We start from the raw sequence: 16,225 nt of genomic DNA on the forward strand, positions 1-16,225 counted from the left end.
TACAGAGAGAACTCTTATAGAGTGGTTAAAAAATAAACGGCCGTCTTGTTTTCTTACTGTCTCATAGGATATAAATTTAAAAAAAAATAGTAAGACATTTAGACATTTTATAAAATAGGGAAATACAAATAGCAAAAAGTCCAGCATTGCTGCTATCGAAGTGTGAATTAAGACCACAGTGAGATATCCCGTTTTTTTCCAACCATGAGGAGGGCAAAAATTATGAAGTTAGAAAATATCATGATTTAGAAGGTATAGATCAATGGAGTTATGGATCAGTTTACATTGGTGGGAATGTAAATTAGTACAAATATTTTGCATAAGTTTGGTGTTCTTGTAAAGTTGAGTATACATTATAACCCAAGTCAGTAAACATTTTTGTGTAAAAAGGGCCAGGTGGCAGATATTTTAGGCTTTGGGGTCACATCTGATCTCTCTCACAACTACTGCACTCTGTTTCTGCCACTGTAGTATAAGAGCAGCTGTAGAGTAAAAGAACGACTGTGCTCCAATAAAGTTTTATTTACAAAAAAAGGCAACAAGGCCCACTTTGGGCCATATTTTGTTGCCTCTTGATATAATTTATGACTTAGCATTCCACTCACAGGTATACATGCCTTAGGAAAACTTGTGCATGTGTCCTGGGAGCCATGTAGAAGAATGTTTATAAATGTGTAATAGCCCAGCCCTCCCCGCCACGAGAAACTTGGAAAAATTTAAATGTTAACCTTCGGTAGAATGGATAAATTTTAGTATAATCACACAATGGTTTATGCAGTAGTGAAAATGAATTTATACCTCTAGGCAACAATATGGATGAATCCAGAAGAGAATGTTGAGTGAAAAACAAGTCTCAGAAGACTACATCATAGTGATACCAATTTTATAAAACTTAAAACAAGCAAAACTAAATAGTCTTGCCAAAAATATTTAAACTATATATAAATCAAGATCTAGTTTCCATTTTACAGGAAATATAGAGATTAGTAGTACAAGTTAAATGATACGTAAAGGAACAATCAGGGTAATGTAGAAGATGGATATTTTGTAGGACAACTGACCTGATTTCTTCAACAACAACAAAAAAATAACAAGAAAAGGTGGAGTGTGGGGAAGGGATGTTCTAGATTAAAGGAGATTTAAGAGCTGACCAATGTGATGTTTGGACCCTAGTTATATTATCAATAAAAGACATTTCAATACAACTGAAGAAATTTAAATATAAACTAGGTATAAGATGATATTAAGGAATATTTTATAGGTGACATGCTTAAATTGGAAAATTTATTGTAGCTACATATGAAAGAATTTTGAGATGAAATGTCACGATGTGTGTACTATAGAATTCCTAAACAAAAAGGGAACGGGATAAACTGTTAAGGAAAAACCTTAACAATTGTTAATCTAGGTGTAGAATATATGGGTTAAATTTTGCATAATGATAAGCAAAGCAAGTGAAATGAAAATATATTGTTTAGTGATACATCTATAAAACAATAAGAGATGGAAATGATAAACACTAAATTTGTGTTAACAGCTACCTCTTATGGAGGGCAGAAGATATAGGTAAAGATAAAGCCTAGTTTTTAAGTAAGATAGTGCAATCATAGGTGTCTTTTTTAAATAAAATAAAAGCTTTTTAAAACTTTATTGAGTTATTATTTACATATCATAAAATTCACCAGTTAAGTATAATTCAATAATTTATAGTAAATTTAAAGAGCTGCAACTGTAACTGTTGTCTAGATTAGAACATTTCTATCATCCCCAAAAGTTCCCTCATATCCATTTGTAGTTAATTTCTACTCCTGGCTCCTGGCCGCCACTGATTTGCTTTGTGTCACTATAGTTTGACTTTTCTGGTAATCAAATATGAATGGACTCATGCAATATGTATCCTTTTGTATCTGACTTTTTTCACTTAGCATAATATTTCTGAGGTTTATCCATGTTATAGCATGTCTCCGTAGTTCATCTCATTTTATTGCTGAATAACATTCCATTATATATTATTTATTCACCAGTTAATGGACACTTGCTATGAACATTTGATTCATGTCTTTGTGTAGATATGTTTTTATTTCTCTTAAGTGGATACTTAGGATATTGCTGAGTTGTCTAGTAATTTATGTTAACTTTTAAAAAGTCTGTTAAGCTGTTTTAAGAATTTCCTTTTTAAATCTGAATAGTATTCCATTGTACCACATTCGTTTATCCATTCATTTGCTAGTGGACAGTTGGGTTGCTTACATGTTTTAGCTATTGTGAATAATGCTGTTATGAACATGGGTGTACACATATCTCTTTGAGACCCTGCTTTCAGTTCTTTTAGGAGTATACTTAGAAGTAGAATTGTTGGGTCATATGGTAATTCTATTTTTAATTTTTTAAGGAATCGTCATACTGTTTTACACAGTGACTGTAACATTTTACATTCCCACCAACAGAGTGCGAGGGTTTCAGTTTTTCCACATTCTTACCAAGAGTTGTTTTCTGGTTGTTGGTATTTATTTATTTGTCTGTCTGTCTGTCTGTCTGTCTGTCTGTCTGTCTATCTATCTATCTATCTATCTATCTATCTATCTATCTATCTATCTATCTATTTTGACAGTACCTTTCCTAATGGACGTGAGATGGTATCTCATTGTAGATTTCATTTGCATTTCCCTAATGATTAGTGATGTTGAGCATATTTTCATGTGTTTACTGGCCATTCATATATCTTCTTTGGATAAATATCTTTTCAGGTCCTTGCCCATTTTTAAATTGGGTGGTTCATTGTCATTATTGAGTTTTAGGAGTTTTCTATATATTAATATTAATACCTTATCAGATATGTGATTTGCAGATTTTTTTTCCATTCTATGGGTTGACTTGGTCATGGTGTATGCTTGCAATATACTGCTAAATTCTGTTTGTGGTATTTTGTTGAGGATTTTTACATTGATGTTCGTAAGGTATGTTGGTTTGTAGTTTTCTTGTAGTGTCTTTGGCTTGGGTATCAGGGTTATGCCTGGCCTCATGACATGACTTAGGAAGTATTTTCTCTTCAGCTTTTTTTTTTTTCCCCCTTTGGAAATGTTTGAGAAAGATTGATAGTAGTTCTTTAAGTGTTTGGTAGAATTCACCAGTGAAGCCATCAGGTTCAGGGCTTTTCGTTATTGAGAGATTTTTGATTACTGATTCAATCATATTACTAGTTATAATTCTATTCAGATTTTCTATTATTAGTGATTTAGTCTTGGTAGGTTTTATGTTTCTAGGAATGTGTTCATTTCATCTAGGTTATCCAATTTATTTGACATACAGTTTTTCATAGTACTCTTATAGTCCTTATTTCTATAGAATCAGTAGTAATGTCCCCATTTCCATTTCTGATTTTAGTATAAATTGATTCCTCTTGTTTTTTCTTAGTCCATCTAGCTAAAGATTTGTCAATTTTGTTGAAACTTGATTTCGTTGATTGTCTCTGTTCTTTTTCTGTTCTCTATTTTGTTTATCTCTGCTGTAAGCTTTATCATTTCCTTTCTTCTGCTAGTTTTGGGTTTAGTTTGTTCTTCTTTTTTTAGTTCCTTAAATTGTAAAGAGAAATTGTTGATTTGTGTTCTTCCTTGCTTTTTAAGTTTTAAATTTTTAGCTGTAAATTTCCCACATAGTACCACTTTCGCTGCATCCCATAAGGTTTGATATGTTGTGTTTTGGTTTTCATTTGTCTCTAAGTATTTTCTAATTTCCTTTGTGATTTCTTCTTTGATCCATTAGTTGTTTAATAGTTTATTTAATTTCTATAATTCTGTGAATTTCCCACTTTATGTTATTTGTTTTTAACTTCATTCTGTTGTGGTCAGAGTAAACACTTTGTATGATATTTATCTTTTAAAATCTATTGAGGCTTCATTCGTGGCCACACATGTGGGCTGTCATAGAAAATGGACTTGAGAAGAGTGTGTATACTGTTATCATTGAGTGGAGTGTATACGTTGAGTTATGTGTATGTCTGTTAGATCTAGTTGGTTCATCATGTTGGTTAAGTTCTGTTTTTCCTTCTATCTGATTGTTGTATTCATTATTGTTAGGAAGATATTGAAATCTTTAACTATTATTGTAGAACTCTTTCTTCCCTCAGATCTGTCAGTTTTTACTTGATATATTTTCATAGTCTGTCATTAGATATGTAAATGTTCATTTTATATTTTCCTGCTGTATTAAACCTTTTATTAATACATTATGTCCTTCTTTGTCTCTTGTAGTTTCTTTATTTAAAGTCTGCCTTGTCTAATATTAGTATAGCCATTCCTGCTATACTTTTTGCATAGAATATCTTTTTCCTTGCCTTCACTTTCAACCTATTTGTGTCTCTGGGTCTCAGCTCACTCTCTTGTAGAGAGCATATGGTTGGATCATGTGTTTTTATTTATTCTGTCTTTTGCTTGGAGAGTTTAATCCATTTTCTTTTAAAGTAATTACTGATGAGGGACTTCTGTCATTGTGCTGTTCTTTTTTTTTTATGCCTTATAGCTTTTTTGTTTCATTTCCTGCATTCCTGTCTTCTTTTGTGTTTAGTTGATTTTTTGTAATGAAATGTTTAAATTCTTGTCTTGTTTCCTTTTGTGTATATACTGCCATCCTCTCTCTTTTCAGTTGTCGATGTCGCAGTACTACACCTATACATTGTGTGCCCCAAAACATAAACTAATAATTATTTTAAATGTGTGAGTCTCCTAAATTATATAAAAAACAAGATTCGGAGTTCCAAACCAAAGTTATAGTAACACTAGCTTTTACACTAAGAGTTTTTTTTTCTTTAAACATATTAGTTTCTTAATGTAGAAAACAAAAAGTACAGTTACATACCATTTTTACAATAATACTAGCTCTTATAATTGCCCATATTGATAATAGCCATTCTAACAGGTGTAAAGTGGTACCTCATTGTGGTTTTGATTTACATTTCTCTAATAGCTTGTGAAGTTGAGTATCTTTTCGTATATCAGTTGGCCATCTGTATGTCCTCTTTGGAGAAATGCCTTTTCAGGTCCTCTGCCCATTTTTTACTTGTATTGTTTGTTTTTGAGTTATGTGGGTTCTTTATGTATTTTGGATATTAACCCCTTATTGGAGGTGTTGTCTGCAAATTTCTTCCATTTGGTTGGTTGCTTTTTTGTTTTATTGATGGTTTCTTTCGCTGTGGAGAAGCTTTTTAGTTTGATATAGTCCAGTTCATTTCTTTTTGCTTTGAATTACCTTGTTTTTGAGATGAAATTCATAACATCCTCTCTAAGACTAAGGTCCATAAGTGTAGTACCTGTGTTTTCTTCTATGTACTTTATTGTTTCAGGTCTTATATTAGGTCTTTGGTCCATTTTGAGTTAATTTTTGTGTCTAGCAGTCTATTTCCATTCTTTTCATGTGTTTTTCCAATTTTCCCAGCACCATTTATTGAAGAAGCTTTCTTTTCTCCATTGTATGTTTTTGGCTCTTTTGTTGAAAAATTTTTGCCCATATATATGTGGGTTTATTTCTGGGCTCTCAATTCTTTTCCATTGATCTGTGTTTTTTTCTGCCAATACCATGCTGTTTTGATTATTGTCACTTTGCAGTATAATTTGAAGTCAGGGTGTGTGATACCTCTGGCTTAGTTCTTTCTTTCTCAGAATTGCTTTGGCTATTATTGTGTGTGTGTGTGTGTGTGTGTGTGTGTGTGTGTGTGTGTGTGTGTGTGTGTGTGTTTCCATACAAATCTGATGATTTTTTTGTTGTTGTTGTTCCATTTCTTTTTAAAAATGCCATTGGGATTTTGATGGAGATTGTATCAGATCTGTATATTGCTTTGCGTAATATGGCCATTTTGACTATGTTGATTCTGCCAGTCCATGAACATGGAGTATCTTTTCATTTCTTTGTCTTGTTCAATTTCTTTTAATTACTTGTAGGTTTCAGTGTATAGGTCCTTCACATCTTTTATTAAGTTTATTCCTAGGTACTTTTTTCTTTTTGTTGCAGTTGCAGAAAGAAGGAATTTTTTTTTCATTTCTTTTTCTGAAATTTCATTGTTAGCATATAGGAATATAATGGATTTTTGTAGATTGATTTTATATCCTGAATTTTACTTTATTTATTGTTTCAAATATCTTTTTTGTTGGAGTCTTCAGGGTTTTCTATATAAAGAATTATGTTCTCTGCCAAAAGTGACAATTTGACATCTTGCCCGATTGCTCTGGCTAGGACTTCCAGTACTAAATTGAATAACAGTGGTGAAAGTGGTCATCCTTGTCTTATTCCTGATCTTAAAAGAAAAGCTTTCAGTTTTTCACCATTGAATATGATATTAGCTGAGAGTTTGTCATCTGTAGACTTTATTACATTGAAGTACTTTCTTTCTATTTCCATTTTATTGAGTGTTTTAATAATAGATGGATGTTGTATCTTGTCAGATGCTTTTTCTTCATCTATTCATATGACCATGTGATTTTTATTCTTTAATTTGTTTATGTGCTATATCACATGGATCGATATGCATATGTTGAACCATCCTAATGCCCTCGGAATGGAATCCATTTGTTTGCTATGTATTATCTTTTTAATGTATCGTCATCGTCTACGGCCATAACACCCTGAATGCACCCAATCTCATCTGATCATAATGTATTGTTGTATTTGATTTGCTAGTATTTTGTTTAGGATTTTTGCATCTGTATAGGTCTGCAGGGTTTTTTTGTTGTTGTTGTTATTCTTTCAGGTTTTGGTATCAGAGTAATGTTGGCATCATAAAATGAGCTAGAAAGTATTACCTTTTCTTCAGTTTTTTGAAAGAGTTGAGAAAGATTGGTATTAAATCTTTGAATGTTTGTTAGTGAATTCACTCGTGAAGCCATCTGGTCGTGGACTTTTACTTTTGGGAAGGTTTTTGATGATTGTTTCAATTTCCTGACTGTTGCTTGGTCTCCAGTTCTTTTGATTCAGTCTAAGAAGGTTATATATTTCTAAGAACTTCTCCATTTCTTCTAAGGTATTGACTTTGGTGGTGTATAGTCTTTCATTGTATTCTCGTATTGTCGTTTGTATTTCTGTGGTGTCCATAGTAACTTCTCCTCTTTCATTTTTGATTTTTTTTGAGTCTTTTCTCTTTTCCATAGTCTAACCAGAAGTTTGTCATTTTTATTAATATTTTCAAAGAACCAGCTCTTTGCGTTAATTTTTTTCTATTGTCTTTTTGTTCTCTATTTCATTTAATTCTGCTCTAATTTTTATTATTCCCTTCCTTCTGACTTTAGGCTTCATTTATTCTTTTTCTCTTTCTTTAAGATGTAATGTTAGATTGTTTGGGATTTTTCTTGTTTCTCGAAGTAGGCATGTACTAATATAAACTTACTGCTTTTGCTGTATTTCAAATTTTTTGATGTGTCGTATTGTCATTCTCATTTGTCCCTATGTATCTCTTGATCTCTCCTTTTATTTCTTCTTCGTTCTTTAGTAGCATGTTTAATCTCCACATATTTGTGGTTTTCCCTCACTTTCTCTTTGCCGTTGACATTCCAAGTATTGTGATAGGAGAATATGCTTGGTATGATTTGTCTTCTTAAATTTGTTGAGGCTAGTTTTGTGTCCCAACATATGGTCTATCTTTGAGACTTCCATGTGCACTAGAGAAGAATGTATAATCTGGTGTTCTGGGATGAAAGGCTCTGTAAATGTCGGTTATGTCCATTTGGTCTAATGTATCTTTTAAGGCTGATATTTCCGTATTGATTTTCTGTTTGGATGAACTGTCCAAAGCTGTCAATGGGATATTTAGATCCACTGCTACAGTTGTGTTTTTGTCAGGTTTTTTGTTTTTTGTTTTTGTTTTTTTTTTAGTTCTGTTAGTAGTTGCTTTATATATTTTGGTGCTCTCTGATTGGGTGCATATATATTGATAAGTGTCTTCCTGATTTATTGTCCCCTTTGTCATTATAAAATGTCTGTCTTTGTCTCTTGTTACCTTTTTTTAGCCCAAAACCTTTTTTGTCAAATATAAAAGTACACTATAACTGCTTTTTTCTGGATGCCATTTGCTTGGAGTATCATTTTCCACCCTCTCACTTTGAGTGTTTATTTGTCCTTGGAGTTGAGGAGATGTGTCTCCTGAAGGCACCATATGGTTCAGTTTTTTGTTTTTTTGTTTTTCATCCAATCCACTGCTCTGTGCCTTTTTATTGGTGAGTTCAGTTCATTTACATTTAGGGTGATTATTGTATGAGGATTTCCATAGCCATTTTTTCTTTTGGTTTTGGTAGCTCTGTGTCTCCAATATATCTTTTCCCTTGTGTTTCTATTATTTTAGTTTGGTGCTGTTCTATGATTCTGTTTTCTTTTTCTTTAATGTTATGTGTTTCAGTTTTAGATATTTTGTGTGTGTGATTACCATCAGGTTTATGCAAAAGAAAATTTCATATACACAGTAGTCTTTTTTCTTCTGAATGCATTTTATCTCCATTATGCTTTGCAAATTCAAACCTTTACTCCTTCCCCTTTTATGCTGTGAGTTCATTTCTAAATTGCTTTAGCTATTGTCTTCTTCCTCCTCTTTAATGTTTTTATGTTATATTTAAGTGTATAACATCTTATTCTGAATAAGGTAGTAATTTCCTGCTTCTTTCTGTTACTCATCTTACTTATAATTTTGTATCCTTTTGTCTTTTCGTTTCAGGTAGAATGTCTCCCTTCAGTATTTCCTGTAATGCAATTCTTGTGATAGTAAATTCCATCAGCTTCTGTATGTCTGGGAAAGACTTTATTTCTCCTTCATATCTAAAAGATAACTTTGCTGGATATATTATTCTTGGCTGGTAATTTCTCTTTCAGTAGTTTTGAATATTCAATTCCGCTCTCTCCTAGCTCATAGGGTTTCTGTTTAAAAATATACCGATAATCTAATTGGATTTCCTTTGTAGATCACTGTTTTCTTTTACTTGGGTGCCTGGAGAATTCTTTCTTTGTCATTAATTTTTGACAGTTTTAATATAATGTGCCTTGGAGAAGCCTTTTTTTGGTTTGAGATTATTAGGTGTTCTGTTTGCTTTTTGGATTCAAGGATCCAGTTCTTTCAATAGGTTTGAGAAGTTTTTGTCAGCTATTTAAATAGGCTCTCTGTTCCCTTCTCCCTTTCTTCCCTTTCTGGTATACCCATTATTCTTATATTACTCTTTCTGTTGGAGTCAAATAGTTCTAGTAGTTTTTAATTTTTGTTTTTTGTTTTTTTTACTCTCAAGTCTTTCTCTCCTTCTGTCTGTCATTTCTAGATATTTATCTTCGATATCACTAATTCTTTCCTCCATCTGGTCAGCTCTATTTCCTAAGCTTGCTAGTTCAATCTTCATCTCTTTTATTGAGTTATTTAGCTCCAGAATTTGGTTATTTTTTTAAAGTCTCGATCTGTTTGGCAAAATACCCCTTTTCTTCACTGATTTTATTTCTGAGTTTATTAAACTGCTTATCTGATTTTTCGTGTATCTCGTTTTTTTTCAGAACTGCAATCTTGAATTCTCTATCATTTAAATCACATATTTCCATGTTTATTTTCTGGAGATTTTTCATTTTCTTTCTGAGCTGCCTTGTTACCTTGGTTGTTCATGCTGTTTGATGGACTATTTTTCTTCCTAGGCATTTATGGGAATGAATTTTTTTTTTTTTAAAGAGTAATATTTCTAGCTGGTTGATTAGAAGCGGTTTTTCTGTTTTCCAGTAGGTGGTGCTGAAGCACAGTATTTTATTTTTTCTTGCACTGCTCTGGCTTCTGGATTCTGCAGGGCGGTGGAAAATTCCCTGTATTCCCTGGGGAGATGGGTGTCACCTCTATGACCAGGTTGCCCCAGACTCAGGGCACCACACCCGAGGGGGGATGTGTGGGCGATGGGGTTCACAGCTGTGAAATCCCAGCACTGCCCACTGAAACCAGACTCTGCCAGCAGTGTTGTACTGTCCCTGGTGTCCCAGGTGCCGCTGATGGCATCTGTTGCTGTGGGTAGGTGCAGGGTGGCTTGGGAGAGACTGGTTCGTGCATTTATGGTTTTGTTTTCCTCCCAGTAATTGTGACTGCCAGACCTCAGCTGCCTCACCTCTGTGTCTCCATCCTTGTAACTGGAAATTAGCTGCGGTATGCATCTGCCGCTTGGGGAAGGAATACTCCTGTCTCTCCAGTTCTCAGGGCTGCAGGTAGTTTTCTCTGTAACCCAACACTCACTGGTTCATCTTCTCCTGGGGCTTGCTGCTAGTTCTGGAAGGATGAGAGGAGACAGCCAGGCTCCAAGCTCCACGGCTTTGTTTTCTGCCTGGCAGTGGTGGCTGCTTGACCACAGTTGCCATACCTCTGTGTTCTATCTCTGCCCCAGTCACTGGGTTCAGCTGCAGTATGGGCTAATCACTCAGACAGAAATGTTTATTCTATGCCCTTGTTCCTTGGGGCTGCAGAGAGTGCACAACGCAGCCTGATTCCTCTCCTCGCCTCTCCTGAGACCTACAGTGCGCTCTGGGCTGTCTGTAGCACCCCTCTTTGCTCTTCTCCCTTCCATCCTCCCCTGTTTGCTCTGATTTGCCCACCTTCAGATGTTTGGATGTGCGGCTCTCTGAGATGTGTTTGTGTGTTGAGCAAGGAATCCTTTGATAAATTATAGCTGTTCAACCTGTAGCTTCAAGGGAGAAACCAGGGGTACCTCTCATGCCACAGTGTTTCTCTCTTTTAGCATTTTGAATATATTAGACTACAGTCTTCTGGTCTTCAAAGTTTCTGATGAGAAATCCGCTGATAATCCTACTGAGGATCCTTTGCATGTGATGATTCTCTTTCTTGTGATTTTATGGTTTCCTCTTTGAAAGTTTGATTATAATGTCTTAGTATTGGTTTATTTGAGTTTATCTTACTTGAGCTTCTTGGATGTTTATGTATTTCATTAAATTTGGGAAGTTTTCCACCACTATTTTTTCAAATATTCTCTCTGCCCCTTTCATTCTTTTTCTAAGACTAGCACAGCGTGTGCGTTGGTTTGCTTGATGGTGTCTCACAGGTCCCTTAGGCTCTATTTGGTTTTCATCAATCTTTTCTATTTTTCAGCCTAGATAATTTCCATTGTCTTATCTTTAAGTTCACTGACTTTTTTCTTCTACCTGCTCAACTCTGCCTTTGAATCCCTCTATTGAATTTGTCATTTCCGTTATTGTACTTTTCAGCTTCAGGATTTCTTTTTGGCATCTTTTATAAGTTTCCTGTCTTTATTAACATTTCCATTTTGTTCACACATTGTTTTCTTGATTTTTTTCCCACAACTTTTTTTTTAGTTCTTTGAGCATCATTAAGATAGTTGTTTTAAAGTCTTTGTCTAATCTAAATGCCGTAAGTCTTTTTCAGGGACAGTTTCTTTTGATTTATTTATTTTTTCCTTTCCTTTCCTTCCATACTTTCTTGTTTTTTTTGTTTGTTTGTTTGTTTTGGTATGCCGTGTGATTTTTTTGTTGAATGCTAGACGTTTGAATCTTATAATCTGGAAAAACCCTTCCTCAGAGGTTGGTGTTTTTATTATTTATTTATTTTTTGATTTTTGTAGGCTGTGTGAGATGTAAACTTAATATCTAAAGTTTTTTTCTGAGCTTTTCCTTAGGCATGGATAATTTCCCTTTCTAATTTTCCCTTTATGTGCAGTTGTTTTTAAATGTCCTAGTTTTAAATTTCTGGCTCCTGAAAGTGGGAAAGCAAAAACATGAAGTGGAGTAAAATGGGCTCCAGCCCTTTAAATTCATTAGAAGTCACTTAAACTGTAGTGGGTGGGGCTTGTAGTAATGGGGTGAGAATGGGGTTAACAAAAATGTCTGCCTGTCTCTTTATCTCTTTGTACCTCTGTGATCAGAAGCATCAATCAATGATCAGAGCACAGATCCCTGTCATTTGCTTCATTTTCCCAACCCTAGCTCATGTAAGCCGTGTGCAAGCTGCTCTAGGTACATATACACAGCTGCCTGGCACATGGCTGGAGGTAGGAGAATGGGTAGCTGTTATTACACAAAGAGCTGAAATTGACCAGAATTAACTGCAGTTTCCCATCTAAATCTTCCCCTGGAAGTTGTAAGACTTCAACAGACTTCCGGGTTCCAAAATAGTTATATCAGTCAGATTCTGTCACTGCAATTGTTGTCTAGGAGATAGATTCCTGGTGCCTCCTACTCCATCATCTTCTGCGAATCGTCTCTATAATCCATTTTTGAGTTAATTTTTGTGGACGGTATGAAGGAGTCCAGATTCATCTTTAGTCATGTGTATATCAATCAAATTATTCTAGCACCACTTGTTGAAAAACAGTCTTGTTTCCTTAATGAAGTATCTTGACACCTTTAAAATAGTGTCATTTTGTATATTTATTAAGCACTGATATACAATATTTTTTTCTTTCAAACACTTTCTAAGATAATGTGAAGGGGAAAGGATGAATAGTCATTGAACTTTGGGTCATTTGCTCACAAATACAATTAAGATGGGTAAAATTGGGAGTATTATAGCTCAAGAATGTGGGACATTTGTTAAGCTAATGAGAGTGAAAGGAACATTTTCTTTAGTCTCTGATTTCAAAACAGAAAGTTGAAGAGGCAATGCTACTTTTCTTGGAGAACATATAAAATTTGTAATTTAACGTAATCGAGTAGATTGTAATAAAATCTTATCTACCATTGGTTTGCAGAATTTATGTAAAAATTATTTTTAAATGTAATGTAAAAAATTGAGCAGCACAAAGCTATAGTAATCAAGCCAGTGTGGTATGGCATAATGGTAGCTATAAAGATCAACAGAATTAAGAATCCAGAAAAGAAATCCTTACATTTATGTTTTATTGATTCTGGGCAAGGATGCCAAGACAATTCAGTGTAGAAAGAATAATCTTCTCAGGACATGATGCTGGATATCCCCATGCAAAAGAATGAATTTGAGTCCTCCTTCACAGCATGCACATACACACAAAAATAAAATGGATTGTAGACCTAAATGTACAAGCTAAAACTATAAAGCTCTTAAAAGAAAATATAGGAGTAAATCTTTGTGACCTTGAGTTTAGACAATGGTTTCTTGGATAAATTGGACTTCATCAAAATTAAAAACGTTTGAGATACAAAGGATATCATTAAGAATGTAAAACGACAACCCTAGAATGGGAGAAAATATTTGCAAATCATATATATTTGTTAAGAGACTTGTATCTAGAATATTTAAGAACTCATAGAGCTTGAAAATAAAAAGCAGCCCAGTTAAAAAAATGTGCAAAGGATCTCAGTGGACATTTTCCTAAAAAGATATACAAATGTCCATGAAAAGATGCTCGGCACCATTAGTCATCAGAGAGATGCAACTCAGAACCACAATGAGATACCACACCACACCTACTGGGGTGGCTATAATGAAAAAAAAAGACAGGTAATAACAAGTGTTGGTGAGAATGTGGAGAATTTAGAGCTCATGCACTGTTGCTAGGATTGTAAAATGGTGTGGCTGCTTTGAAAAACTATCTGGCAGTTCCTCAGAAGGTTAAATACAAAATTAGCATATGTCCCAGCAATTCTACTTCAAAGCATATACTTAAGAGAAGTAAAATCATGTCCACACAAAAACCTGTGCATGAATGTTTATAACAGTATTATTGATAATAGCCAAGTGAAAACAACCCAAATGTCCATCAGCTAATGAATGGAGAAGTAAAATGTGGTGTATCCATCAATGGGATATTATTTGGCAATAAGGAATGAAGTAGTGATACATACTGTATTGCGGATAAACTTTGAAAACATTTTGCTAAGTGAAAGAAGCCGGTCACAAAAGACCACATATTGTATAGTTCCATTTATAGCAAATGTCTAGAATAGGCAAATCTATATAGACAAAAAGTAGATTAGTCTTGCCCAGGGGACAAGTGAGGGGGGTAGAGTTTTTGGAGGAAATGAGGAATGACTGCTAATAGGTTCAGGGTTTCTTTTTGGGGTGGTGAAAATTATACAATTGATTGTGGTTATAGTCGCACAACTCTGTGAACATATTTAAAACCATTGAATTGTACACATTAAATGAGTGAATTATATGGTATGTTGATAAAAAAAATTTTAAATCGAGCAGTACCCAACTAAAAAAAATATGAAGAAGAAAACATTTGAAAATGTGCCTATCTTCTATAGGTAGAGAAGAATTAGTTGATCGTCTTTAATTATCATTTTTTCTTTTCATTCTCTATCCTTCTAGTAGCTGACTAGGCTTATTAAATGCATACACTTTTGCGTTGAATGTTAGTAAATCATAATTCATTTTTGGCAGGAATTGAGTTCTTCTCAGACTTTATCACATGATGGAGGATTCTTCAATAGACTGGAAGATGATGTTCATAAAATTCTTATTAGAGAAAAAAGAAGAGAACAGCTTACAGAATATAATGGAACAGATAATTGCGCTGCTCATGAACACAACCAGGCATGTAAAATAGAGAATTCTCTTAAAATCACAATGAAACTAAAATAAAATTTTTCTTTTAAAAAAATTTAAGCAGTAGAATCCAATTATGTGATTCTATTAAATTACAGTTTTAGAATTTGTCTTAATCATAGATATTTATATTTAAAAATGTGAAGTACTTCATTCACTGATGGATATTTATTGAGCATTTGGTATATACTAGGTTAGGCTGTGGCATAGGGTAGTAGGAATACCAACATGAATTAGACTTCCTTTTCCTTAGACACTCAAAGTAGTGGGCATTAGAAGAGGTAGACCTGTAAAGAGAATATTATTCAGCAAAATGAAGGCATTTAGAGACATATGAACAATAAAAAAGAGGTCTTGAATAGAAAAAGTAATAGATCAGTCAGGTGAATTGTGAAAGGTATATGAAAAAAGACATTTGGGGTGGATTTGGAAGGATGAATAAGCTGAGAAATGGAGAAAGCCTAAGGGAACTGCAAGAACAAAGGCCAAAAGTTAGGAAAGGCCCTAGTTAGACTAAATATTCAGGAAACTGAAAAATTCTGTGTTTTAAGAAATATAGAGTTAAGTTAAATGTGGGATAACACCACCAGAGAAATAGATTGCATTTAGATTATAAAGATTTTTTTATGTGAAACTAAGAATTTTATCCTGTAGACCAGGGATTGCAGACTGGCCCATGAGTAGAATCTGGCCAGTAGTCTGTTTTTGTAAGGCCTACAAGCTAAGAATGGCATACACGTTTTTAAAATAGCGTCTTTAAAAAAAAAATAGATCTCATCATATGGAGACCTATAAATCTGCATTTATTTTCTCACCACAATCTTATCTTCTATCTTACTTCCTCTTAAACTTTGAACCTGTTCATTACCTTATGTTTACCTCCAGTCCATCAGTAACTTCTCTCCTAGCCTGAAAACTTGTAGTAATTTCATTAATATCCCCATGAACACTTTCCTCATACTTCCTTGATTTTCTTTTATTCCCTGGTTCCCATTACGCAGCATTGGCTCTCACAGAATTGTCTGCCTTTTCTATTCTGATTTAATTCCTGGGCTGCCAGATACGACTGGTGTTCGATTCTGATAATCAGTGCTGTATAACTTTTACCATATCCTTTTTATTCATAACAGCCAGGACTGCCTAACAGTCCTTTGAATCATCTTTCTGACTTTGACAAATTTCTACAATGGTATACCAAATTATAAAAGCCCATTTTCTATCCTTTTACTCTCTTCAACGGATGTTATCTTTTTGTTTCCTAAGACTGATAAATTCAATCCTTCAACAAATGAAACACCTACTGTATTGTTTTATAGGACACATGAGAAGTCAGCCCCTTTCAGAATTTTTTTACTACAATGTAGCAATAAGATTGGTTAATAAATAACACTAACATAATTTCACACAAAATATCTATTTCAGGTTAGCCATAGGAAATGCTTGCCCTCGCTGAGGTACTCGTGAGCTGCTACTTTTCTGACACTGAATTAAATTTGATGTTTTTCTGTATTGCCTTGACAGAGTTTATGTACAGTCCAAGCAACCATGTTAACATTTATGGTTAGCATATTTGCTTCCTTCTTTTTTATTATGAGTTTCCCCTTTGTGGTCCATATCGTCTTATTTTTTTAAAAGCCATCTCAGATAATTTTTGGAGAGAAAGAATATTAATATATTTCAACAAATAGGTATTTCAACCCCTTTGTAGAACACGGTTGGTATATATGTTTAGTTAAATGA

At 33.9% G+C, this 16,225-nt stretch overlaps 1 protein-coding gene across 3 annotated transcripts in view; it reads left to right on the forward strand.

Annotated features, from left to right (window-relative positions):
- Positions 1 to 16,225, forward strand: part of GKAP1 (G kinase anchoring protein 1) — a 65,103-nt gene that overhangs the window by 34,251 nt on the left and 14,627 nt on the right. For 2 of the 3 annotated variants that reach the window (XM_039875671.1, XM_039875670.1), the window contains exon 8: positions 14,321 to 14,473. The exons of the other annotated variant lie outside the window; for it this stretch is intronic. In XM_039875671.1, the coding sequence (XP_039731605.1) occupies positions 14,321 to 14,473 (153 nt within the window). The remainder of the gene's footprint in view (positions 1 to 14,320; positions 14,474 to 16,225) is intronic. 3 annotated transcript variants of the gene reach the window in all.

This window comes from Pteropus medius, unplaced genomic scaffold, assembly GCF_902729225.1.
Source record: "Pteropus medius unplaced genomic scaffold, Ma_sr-lr_union100, whole genome shotgun sequence".
In the NCBI taxonomy this organism is placed as follows: domain Eukaryota; kingdom Metazoa; phylum Chordata; class Mammalia; order Chiroptera; family Pteropodidae; genus Pteropus; species Pteropus medius.